Raw genomic sequence first — 11,706 nt, 5'->3', positions numbered from 1 at the left:
ATTTTCTGACAGAAAATCTAACTTTATAGGATATTGTTATCTTTATCTGACAGAAAATCAAGTAATCTTATCTTTTTGTCAGAAAACTTATCTTATCTCAAAATTTTATCCTTACCAAAATCTTATCAAAAATGTTATCCGATTTTTTTGACAGAAAATCTAACTTTATAGGATATTGTTATCTTTAAAATCTAGTAATCTTATCTTTTTATCAAAAAATTTTATCTTATCTCAAAACTTTATCTTTATCCAAAATCTTATCAAAAATGTTATCCGATTTTCTGACAGAAAATCTAACTTTATAGGATATTGTTATCTTTATCTGACAGAAAATCTAGTAATCTTATCTTTTTGTCAGAAAACTTATCTTAACATATTTGTGAATGATCCTTTCCAATTAGGATCCATAGCTAATTAAATAAGTTAAGACTTTTTAATATGTTTAAGATGGAAAGAAGAAAGAAGAAAGAAGAAATTTGTGTCATTTTGTATGAAACTATCCTTTAGTATTTATAGATAAATGAAACATATTTAAAAAACAATAAAACTAAAAAGCTATTTAAAAACAAAAAAAAGAGATTTAATAAGAAAATTATTAAAAAAAAAATAGCCACAAAAGTGGCGTGCTCAACAAAAGAAATGAAGAAGCATATTAATTGCAAGTGGGACCCGCACACCACCCCCATTATTTTAATACAATGAGCCAAAAACAATATTTTAGGCGTGTATGAACCACGCACCATTCTCCTCCTTTATTTGTTATGCGTATTCTCCACGCTCTATTACCTCTTTTTTCCTTACTTTTGTTTCCTCCATAAACGAACGCGTTCTTCTGCATGAACCATGATGAACGAACTCCATGCAAACCAGGTCCAACAATGGAGCGCCGTTCGTTCGTCCCTAAGAACGCACCTCACAAACCACCATTGCTGATGCTCTAACAAACTCATACAATAATTTGTGAAATTGTGAACATATGTTAGTGGGCACACAATGACATAGGCCCGATTTTTTTCGATTTGAATCCAATCTCTCTTGTAAAATGTTATAGTCATAACTCCTGTTCATGATACTAAAAGAGTAAAGGTGATTGAATTATATGAGCATCCGTAAATGTGTAAAACTACCTTCTCATAGTCATATACACTAGCTTTTCTGTTTTCTTATATGAGAAGCCTCATTATTGCACCAACTTCCCCTTAATTTGAGGCTCCACCATTTTTAAAGGAGGTCCCCAAAAAAAAGTATCAAAAAATTGTGAAAAAAGTAAGGGTTATTTTTGTGTTCTTTTGGGGAGGTTCTCATATATTTGAGTGTGAATTAATATTGTTGGAGAACCTCATTGTTGTATAGATGGAGATATAAATTAAAGAGGCTAGATGGAAATATTAGTAGAAAATAAGGTGGACGAATAAGAAAAAGAGAAAAGATAAAATATGAAAAGCCTCATCATTACGGATGCTCTAATATGCAATCTCAACTTTTGTTAAAGGTTATTTTGCTAAAGGATACCCTTTATTATTTTTATTTTATGCAGATTATTATTGATATTTGAAGAATAAACTTTTTTGTGTTTTGCGCTTGCTACTCATGCACATTAATATGCTTATTCTAATCCTAAATATTAAGGGTTTGTTTGGAATGAGAGTCATTATTAATAGCGTAATGAGAGCTAAAATAAAAAGAAAGAGGAGGAGATTGGTGGTTTGTAGTAATTGTAGAGGGTGGAAAGAGGAGGTGGGGAGGAATTATTACCTCCATATGGAGGTAATGCATTACTTGGGAGGAGAGGTAGAGAACAATCACTCCCCTAATGGAGTGATTATTACACTATATTTCCCCGTTTCTATTCATTTCTATCTCCAACCCCCACCCCTTTTCTCCATTTTTTAGTTCATTTTAGCTTCATTACTCCCTTAATAATTACTCTCATTCCAAGCAAGCCCTAAGCATCAACACGACGTGACTAAAAGTGAAATATGTGAATTATTAAGCACAGGTAGGGCTATAAACAAGCCGAACTGAGCTCGAGCTCGGGTGCACTCAGGCTCGGCTCGAAGCCCGTCGAGCCTAAAAAATTGAAGCTCGAGATTGGCTCGAAAAAAGCTCGAGTTCGAATCGAGCTCGTTTTATCTTTATATTATTTTCACTTTTTTTGCTTTTTGAATCTAACTAAATATAAATATTTTTAAATAACAAATAAGATTATAAAATACTAAAAAATATTATGTTATAATGTACTTATAAATGGCTAAATAACATATAATATAAAATAACATTAATATTAAATTATACTCCCTCCGTACCATCAAATGGTAACGTAGTAAAAAATGGGGTTTTAAGAAAAGAGGGTAAAAGAAGGGGTAAAGAGAGAAGAAAATAGGTTGAATATGTAATTGTGGGTTTAATTGAGAATTGGTAGGTAGGGTATGTAGTGGCATTTTATGTAAATATCAAATGGGTATAAGGATAATTTGGTAATTTTGTGGGCCAAATAAGGAATGTTACCATTGGTGTGGTACGACCGTATTAGGTAAGTGTTACTATTGGTCTAGTACGGATGGAGTATAAATTATACAAAAGAAATTATAAACGAGCTTCAGAGCCGAGCCTTGCTGAGCTCGGGCTCAGCTCGTATTTCAAGCTCGGCTCGAGCTCAAGCTCGTTTTGGCCGAGCACGAGCCAAGCTTTGATCGAACCGATTCCGAACGCTTGTCGAGTCGGCTTAGATCATTTACACCCCAACATCAAGTATGAGGAGGTATACATTGCATCCTATTAGAGACTTTGATTCTCTTCCAACTTCCTTTATTTGCTCAAATAATTGACAGTACACAGGCATCTTTTTTTCCTTTTGTCTTCTTTTCTTCTCATTCACACAGAATCAAAGTCGTTCGTCGTCATCGTCTTGTCGTCATCGTCTTATCAGCATCTGATGCTGATAAGAAAAAGACGAGCAAATTCATTCATTCACAATTAATCGTACAATTTCATTCATCTATAAATAACCCCACGTTTTTCATAAACATTCATATAAATTCAAAGTTAAAAAAAATCAAAACATCCATCACCCATTTTAGCTACAAATTCCCGTAATCCAAACTCCAAACAAAGGGTTAAGGTATGTATGGAGTCACTGCTTGAGTAGACCTTGCATCGTTCACACTCTCTCACTGAGTGTATAAGTGGGTAATTCAAAAAACGTTGTAGCGGCCTTCATCGCTTAACAGATCGATGACTAGTGTCTAGAGTAGTGCGATGACGGTCGCTACAATGTTTTTTTTGAATTACGCACTTTACACTCAGGAGAGATTGTCCACTCAACCAGGTAAGTTTTGATTTTATTTATACGAGTCTTGTATGAAATTTTTTTTTTTTTTTGAATTCTCATTTACTAGTTACGACATTTTATTCGGTATTTTCAATGTAGACGACATCATGTAATTGAATGTTACGTCTTTCTTCTGCTAGTAATAATATTCCGAAGGGAAAACGTTTGTTTCACTTAAGAATTCGGTTAGTACTTAGTAGCTTCATTTGGACATAAGTTGAAGAGAAAATACTGAGACTTGTTCTTTTTCAACAACTAGTTTACCCATATTTGTCGTATGCTGCAATGAACTACAACTAGTACTTAGTAGCTTCATTTGGACATATGTACTTGAGAAAAATTTAGTGCACAACCAAGCCAGGAATAGTATTATTTCACCTTGAGACGGTAAGAGGAATGAAGACTCCATAACTCGAGCAAAGAGTCGCAAAATTAACCTTTATAAATTAAACTGAACAGAAATTTCGTAACAGGAACTATTAGCAGTCAGAAATTACAGCATGAATAATCTTAAATAAACTGGAGATATCAGAAATTAGAATCATAGATCCAATGGGGGCTGGTGGAGACCTGTTCGCCACGAGTCGCACCAGCCATGAATAGCAACAGATCCTTACATGAATGCAGCATGACCGAAATCTGAGTCACCCACCTCCCTTGACATGTTTCTTGATGACAGCAAGCCCGCCGCTACATCCTTTTCAATGCCACATTTGTTTGTCTTTCTTCTTATCTTGAAGTATCCATCCTGTTAAAAGAAATTCCGTCATTATTTAGTCCCGACTCCCAGCTCCAGATTATGTCAAGCTTACTTCAATGTTTTTTTACATCCATACTTCGCTTTGGCTTTGACCAAAACAAGTACGAGTAACCCCTCAAAAAAAAAAAAAAACAAGTACGAGTAATATTTTCACATCATGGTTCGACCAATACACACCGCTTCTGACCATGGCAAATTTGTAAGCGAGTGCAAATAACATAGACTGATATTCATATACTCCAGAATATATGTCCATATATGATTATCAAAAAGTAAGGAGAAAGAACCATGTCCTTTGGTTCCAAGTTAGTTAATGGACTAAAGCAATATGATTCTCTAAACTAACTGCGCGTCTTTTATAATGAAGGCACTCAGTGCAATTCTCGACGCAGGTCATTGAAAAAAATCTGTGTTAACACATGGTAAAGACTATGTGCATCCAACTCTTACCCTGCCAGTAGCGGAAACCCTTGAGACATTCAGGCAATGTTGTATATACTTATCACAAATTCTTCAAGAAGACGATCTCAAGCAATACTCTTTGATGAAGTCGTTCCATTTACATTCAGAATATAAACTACTGTATTCAATATACATTCAGAATTTCACATTGGATGTTTCACGAGCTGTTTCTATGAACAACCCACAGATGGAACAGTCATCTAATTAGCAGCAAAAGCCGCAAGGTCGAAAATCACAGACCATTGTTATTTATTTAGAAAACTTTTCAGATACATGGTACTTATCCCGAAGTTGTCTTCCAGTCAACGGAGAGATGACTCACAGGAATCTTATTGGACTTTGCCATTGTACTTAACAGCTCTGTCAATCTTTATTCCAGCTGGCCAGATTTGTTTGCACTCAGCTGATGAAATTGCTTTACATCAGTGAGAGCGGGATTTCGATATTTTGAGAGCAAAATTTAGACTGAAGAACTTTTTGGTAGGGCAGCAAAAACCAAAAATTTTAATTTAGAAAGTTCAGAATTATATTTATCACTGTTTGACGAGTGGCAGCACTAGCAGCCCCTCTAGCTCCCTTTTGTTTCGCTACAACTAACAACAATCACACCAAAAGAAAAGGAGACGAAAAGGGTGCATACACAAATAAGGTTCTTGAAGGAAAGGTGTGTGATATCCCAGAATCATGGCTGATAAACCTCGGGAAGCTGAAGCCCAACACTGGCAGCAGATTTTCCAAGTATCCTTTTCAACTCATCTGATCTATCCACGGCAATGTTGTATGAGAATAGAAGGTCCTGTAGAATCACCACGGAAATACTATAAAACATAGGTATCTGAAAAGCCAAACTTGGAACATAGAGTTTATAGATAATTGAAACTAATGCATTCACATTCAATCACACTTCAGCTAGCTTTGCTGGTAAACTTATTCAAAGATGGTGTTAACTACTTAGTACTCATAAGCTTAGTTTGAAATCCCTTAGCATTAAACTGCCTCAATCCCTTCACACACGTGCACACAGAACACACAAAAAACGGCATTCGATAAACGGTATATCGCTTGGAATTCAAAAGCAAGACAACTACTCATGTCTTACATGCAAATGTTTCAAAAGTCAATTGCGCCAAAAATGATTCAAAAACAGGCACATCACGCCGAGCTTTAGTTAATCTAGCTGGGTCGGCGGTGTCAGATCAGTAAATCAGGAATAAGAGAATCAATAAAAACACAAGTCTTATGTTTTCGGCAAAAAACACAAGTTTACAGTCTACTACATAATCAAAAAAATGTTCTCATGTAATTTGTCTGCCAGTTCTACAAAGGTGTGCCCCATCATAATAGGGTATTGACTTGTAATTCCTTTGCCAGTTTTCATGTAGTAGTTTTTCCGAGTTTTCATGTAATAAGGTTTTCAAATGTAGAATATTGTATCCAAACAACATTAACCAGTGCATCTAGGGCTCTCGCAAATAAGGTTTTCATAAAAGTTTGATGATCGAGTACCTTGTGGTGATGCACACTGTTTAGCATGTAAGTGTAATCATGGGCAAGCTTTAGTTTATTCTGAATAGATGATAGATCGGACAGTTGACTGTTCTTTTTGAACTCTTGTGTGATAAAATTAGTGAAGTTACTCTTGTAGTCTTCTGCTCCAACATGCTTCTTCACAGACTTGAGAAGATGCCTGTAAACTTTTGCAGCATGCAAAGCTTCTGACCCCATTGAAATTGTCTCTTTCTTACTCAATGCCACAAATAGAAAGCAAGCGACTAAGAGAGAGTGATGCACGGTTATGAAAGAAGGTTATTCCTAGAAGACGGCCTTACAATAAGTTAGCGTGTGACCATCAAACAACTAAGATAAAAGATAGCCAGAAGGTTCTAAGATACTCATTAATGACATAAATGGCTCACTAAATATCAGGGAAGTGGCAAATAAGCCCCATACGTTTGACATTATATGCATATTAGCCTCAAGTCTTTCTATTAGTGCAAGCTAACCCCACTACTTGGACGTGATGTGCAATTAAGCCCAATTGAATAAATTCAGGTCAATTCTCGCCGGAAAAAATTACATGGCACCGGAAAAAACTGACATGGCACCGGAAATATGACTAGGATTAAGATAAATAACTAAAAAAAAAAAAAAAAAAACAAAGCAGTTATCTTATTAACAACGGTCCACCAATCAAAAAAGGCAAATCAGTTAGCTTCAAGTGTTCATTCTTACAGCCTACTGATTTGATCGCTCAGAAATCTCAAATTTCCGGCTGAGACATACCCTTCTTGTTGCTCTTTTTAATATTTTTTTAAGAATTTGATTTTCGGAGAAGTCTGGAAATTATAGGAAGGGGTTTATATGGGTGTTTATGATTGAGATGCGGCAAGAGGAGATGCTGGAAATTGCATCCCCTGCATCAATGGAAGAGTATAGTTTATGACAAAGTTCTAAACTTCTAATTGTAGTTTGTTTTCGGTTTTCTGTCAGCTTATAATTTGTTCTTTGTTCTGATAAATGAACTGAATGTCCTGAATATTAAGGGATTCAAATTGCTGGAGCCTGTTTATATTTTGCTATTGATGTTGCTATTCATATTTCGCCGTTATTTGGTTGATATGGTCGGTCATATGTTGCTAAAAATCATGAGTTTTCCTTTTTTTTTAAAAAAAATTATTTAACTTAATCCTTTTCCGGTGCCATGTCATTTTTTTCCGATCAAAAATCTCTTTATAATAGTTCCACACGGACCACACTTCCCTGGTCCAAATTCCCAAAAACATTTCTGGCATCAAACTTGAAGCAAAACTAAAGACCGTCGTCTAATGCAAATTCACCAAATGCTATTTTAGTCAGTTTGTATGCAGTGGCGGACCTAGGATTTGTGAGACCGGGGGCACCGAACAAATAAAAAATAACCATAGAATGAAATTTTCATTTTTATATCAAACAAAAAACCAACAACCAATCAATCAATTTAGCAGTGGCGGACCTAGGATTTTGTTCCAGTTTTCGCATTGAATTGGACCTAAGATTGAACTAACAGTCACTATATATCAAACAAAAACCAACAACCAACCAATCAATCGACAAACAACAAATCAGATAAGAATTATTTACAAAATATTACTATATTAAGATGATAAAATCATGGAAATTAGGGTTTGATCTGAAAATTGAAAAATTAAATTTGGGGTTTACTTACAAATTAAGAATATGACACACGGTGGTGGACGATGAGGGCACGAGGGTGGCCGACGAGGTGACGATCCGGTGGTGGAGCCGGCGGGTGTAGCCGGCGGTGGAGGAGGATGGAGGAGAAGAGTAGATTGAAGGAAGTAAGAAATTGTAGAGAAACCAGGTTAGAAAATGTAAATTCAGTTTTGATTTTGCCACCCGTAGGCAGAACTGGCAAACGAGTCAATCGGTTTTGGTTCGGGTTTTTCATTGATTTTGGGTCAATTTTGGTCATGCATTTTTGGTTTCAGCTTGGTCGGACTGTTTTGGGTTAAGTGGGTTGGATTGTTTTGGGTCGGGTCGGGTTATTTTCAGGTTAATAAACAAGAGAGAAAAAATTATTTCAAGTTTTTTCGGTTTAATTGGTGTTATATTTTGTCGGTACATTTTTAGGTTTGGTGATTTTCGATCGGGTCATTTTCGGGTCGGTTCAGCTGCAGGTAGACCTGGAAAAACGAGTCAACGGGTCGGGTTCGGGTCGGGTCATTTCGGGTTTCACAAATTTTCGGGTCAGGTCATTTCGGGTTTGTTGGTCGGGTCAAGTGGGCCGGGTTATTTTAGGACGGTCATTTTCGGGTCAATGATTAAGAGAGTAAAGGCATTTCAAGTCTTTTAAGATCAATAAAAGTTATACTTTGTCGGGTCATTTTGGGGTTGAGTGGTTTCGGGTCGGGCCATTTTGGTCTGGTCTGTTACGGGTCCATGAAAGTTCAGGTCATTTCCGAGTCAGGCCGGTCAACTCGGGCTTCGGGTGTTATTCGGGTTCGGTAGTTCGGGTCGATATCGGGTCTCGGGTCAGGTCAATCAGGACGGGTTGATTTTGCCAGGTCTAGCTATAGGTCAAGAAAGCTCGGGTCATGGTCGGGTCGGGTCGGGTCAATTCTGATTCCAGGTCACATTCGGGTAATGTATTTCGGGTTAATTTCAGGTCTCGAGTCGGGTCAATCAGGTCGGATTGCTTTTGTCATGTCTACCCGTATCCTATCCGTACGGTTTTTCTGAATCGTGTCATATATACGAAAATCTATACTCTATAATGTACGAGTAGTTCATCTTGATTAAGACGACAACCGGGGAAACAAGTTGTTTTACTTTACAACTTATTTGTCTTACTTTTCGTTTGTATAGTGTCAACCCGTAGTATTATTCAATATATTCGCAATTTCTTCAACTTGGTGGAACTAAGAACTTCAACTAATCTAATTTCGTCTTAGACCGATTGATTGACAAAGTTCAATCAACATAACACATACTCCCTCCTAGTCACTATAATGTTCCCTTTTTTCCGAAACGGATTATTCAACTAATGTTTTCCTTTCTATTTTTAGAAACTTTTACTCTTATTTTATTCATTCCTCTCTCCTATCACCAAACCCCACACAACTCTTTTTCTCCTATTTTATTACTTTCTTTTATGTTTTGGCCCCACAATTTTTTATTTAACTACTAATAATTCATCCCTCTCTCCTATCACCAACCCACACAATTTTTTATTATGCCCATATCAAATGGGAACAATATAGTGACGGGGAGGGAGTAAGTGAAATCAAACAAATTGTTGATATTTAAGTACTTACTCTATCTCGATCACTTATTTATGTTTGTTTTTGGTATAAAGATCAAGATATGAAAGACGATACTGCTTAAAAAAAATACAAAAAGCGAAAAGTAATTTGTGCATGAAAATATTGTCAACTTATACATGCTAAAAATAGATACATTGAGAAATAGATACCACTTAGCTATAGGTAGGGCTGTTCACTTAGTGGTCCGGACCAAAGATTAGACCGGACCAGACCATTTGGTCCGGACCAGACCATTTGGTCCGGACCAGACCGGACCGAATTTTATTCGGTCCGGTCCACCTATTTACTTTACTTTGGTCTTCGGTCCAGGTCCTGGAAATCAATTGAAGATGGACATGGACCAGGACCATGGACCGAAGTTATATAAGAAAAGAATTTTTAAGATTGCAATATTATTGATTTTATTTTCTACTTTGTTTACATGTATTATATTAGATGTGTAATTATTTAGTTAAATTTAGTAAGAAAATAATGTTGCTTATTTTGATCGTTACGAACTTCTCGAGTTCTAGTTTTATATGGTAAAACATGTCAATGACAACAATATTTGGTCCATTTGGTCCGGTCCGGTCCGGTCCACGTATTTTTATGGTCCAGACCGGACCGGACTAATATTAATATGGTCCGGTCCTCGGTCCACCTCTTAACCCTTATTTGGTCTTCGGTCCAAAGAGTTTGGTCCGATCCGGTCCGATCTGGACCAATGAACACCCCTAGCTATAGGGGATGTTGCCGCTTGTTGCTTGACCTTTAACATTATAAAGTAAAGTCGATAATCGAAGCAAAACAAGAAGAAAAATTTAGGGATGTACAATCAAATCAAATTGAACAAAGGGTCTCGTATAGACTTGTTTAGTGGAGTCTGGAAGTACCAAGTAGGGCTTGGTGATTTTTAATTTGTTAAGCGTTTACGTTATATGTTAAAGGTCAAGCAACAAGCGGCAACAGCCCCTATAGCTCAGTGGTAGAGCGCCAGTCTTGTAAACTGGAGGTCTGTAGTTCGATCCTGCATGGGGGCATTCTGTTTTTCTTTTTTTTTTTAACCTCTTAACATTTTTTGTTATTTCGAACCTCAAACATTCTAAGTTCTAACATCAGTCCAAATTAACTTCATTCATATAAACTCTCACCAAACCAGGCAAATAAAGCTACGTCCGACTCGATTTCAAAGAAATAAAATACCACCGACCACATCAAACTACGGGTTGGAGTCTCGACTATAGTATTTTTGCTCTATTTAACACAGGTTGTTCATTCATAAACTCTCACCAAATCAAGCAAATGAAGTCATGCCCGAACTAGTTTCAAGGAAATAAAATATAAGCGATCACACGAAAACACAAATCAACCTCTAACACTAGCCGATATACAATGCTTTCTGATATGTTTAACTAGTTTTGTTACCCGTGAAAATCACGGTTTATCTCTAGGAAAATTAAAAATTTAGATAGTTATTTTTTTTTTTTGTGAATATCAAATGAAATTGGAATTTATTTCATCATTGATACATATTCCTATTCTTTAATTTTTTGATCATCATCTAATAAAAATTCATAAATTTTAGAATTTGATTATGTACGAATTATAAAACTTTAAAACCAAATTGAAATATTGAAATTGTTAGTTGTATAAAAGCTGAATTTACCTGTGGGGTGTACATGACATCAAGAGTTAGCCGCTAACCATACGACTTCAACACAAGGTCTCCCTTTCGTACCGCCATCGAAATAAAAGTACAACAAAAAAAAATACACAAATTAGTAATTTGTCATTTCAAATTCAAGTTAAAAAAAATACTGCAAATTTTTACCACCTGTTTTGGAGGAAAACAAATGAGACGATCTTAAATAGAAGAGGCTTAATAATGCTAATTTGGAAGTTAAATGATGTACACTACAATTAGTGTTCACAAACCTAAATGACATAAATATTAATTAGGAAAATAACAAAAGCATTCAAATGGTTGTATATAATGGGTTGCTTTATATAATCTTTATGGTGGTAGGAAATATTGCAAAATTAGTATGAGTGTTAAATGGAATAACGGTTAGCGGCCTAGGGTAGGGAATTAGAAGAGACTTGTGAGAAAATTCAACGATGCCTCTAAAAAAATCATTGGACTTATATGAAAATTAAGTTGGTTGAACTTAAATAATGGTTGAATATAAAATGTCATAAGTTTACGTCTAAGAATATTATTAAGTTACTCATTTGTTTTTCTTTTCAAGTTTGTGTAGTTTTAAATAAATAAATAAATTTATAACTTTTATGAGCTATATTACTATGAAAAATGTTAATCGATTCACTAACATTTTTTTTATTGTAAAATG

At 35.6% G+C, this 11,706-nt stretch overlaps 1 protein-coding gene, 1 long non-coding RNA gene and 1 other non-coding gene across 8 annotated transcripts; 2 read left to right on the top strand and 1 right to left on the bottom strand.

Annotated features, from left to right (window-relative positions):
- Positions 1–3,027: 3,027 nt before the first annotated feature.
- LOC141586453 (uncharacterized) lies at positions 3,028–5,451 on the top strand. Its single transcript, XR_012519535.1, has 2 exons — positions 3,028–3,328; positions 4,459–5,451. It is a non-coding gene; the product is annotated as an uncharacterized LOC141586453 (long non-coding RNA).
- On the bottom strand, positions 3,750–8,255 carry LOC141586452 (uncharacterized). Of its 6 annotated transcripts, none has more exons than XR_012519534.1 (4): positions 7,759–8,255; positions 6,060–6,365; positions 4,876–5,349; positions 3,750–4,079 (listed from the first exon to the last, which is right to left on the bottom strand). XR_012519534.1 is itself a non-coding variant. In XM_074407669.1 (4 exons), the coding sequence occupies exons 2-3, from the start codon at positions 6,276–6,278 to the stop codon at positions 5,236–5,238; spliced, it is 333 nt and encodes a 110-aa protein (XP_074263770.1). In that variant the 5' UTR covers positions 6,279–6,297; positions 7,759–8,255; the 3' UTR covers positions 3,750–4,079; positions 5,194–5,235. The 6 variants fall into 6 exon arrangements, 5 of the variants coding, with proteins under 5 accessions (XP_074263770.1, XP_074263771.1, XP_074263768.1 ...); XM_074407669.1 differs by having other exon boundaries at positions 5,194–5,349; positions 6,060–6,297; XM_074407670.1 differs by having other exon boundaries at positions 5,194–5,349; positions 6,060–6,293.
- A 2,068-nt stretch (positions 8,256–10,323) lies between these two features.
- TRNAT-UGU (transfer RNA threonine (anticodon UGU)) lies at positions 10,324–10,395 on the top strand. Its single transcript has one exon. It is a non-coding gene; the product is annotated as a tRNA-Thr (tRNA).
- The last annotated feature ends 1,311 nt before the right edge of the window (positions 10,396–11,706 follow it).

Source organism: Silene latifolia, chromosome 6, assembly GCF_048544455.1.
Source record: "Silene latifolia isolate original U9 population chromosome 6, ASM4854445v1, whole genome shotgun sequence".
NCBI lineage: Eukaryota > Viridiplantae > Streptophyta > Magnoliopsida > Caryophyllales > Caryophyllaceae > Silene > Silene latifolia.
This window is presented reverse-complemented; position numbering and strand designations above follow the sequence as displayed.

Bases quoted from the DNA above. Each gene is read 5' to 3' on its own strand.
- LOC141586452 (XM_074407669.1), bottom strand. From the start codon at position 6,278: ATGGGGTCAGAAGCTTTGCATGCTGCAAAAGTTTACAGGCATCTTCTC. The intron at 5,350-6,059 runs GTACTCGATCAT...GTGATTCTACAG, and splicing joins ACAGTGTGCATCACCACAAG to GACCTTCTATTCTCATACAA.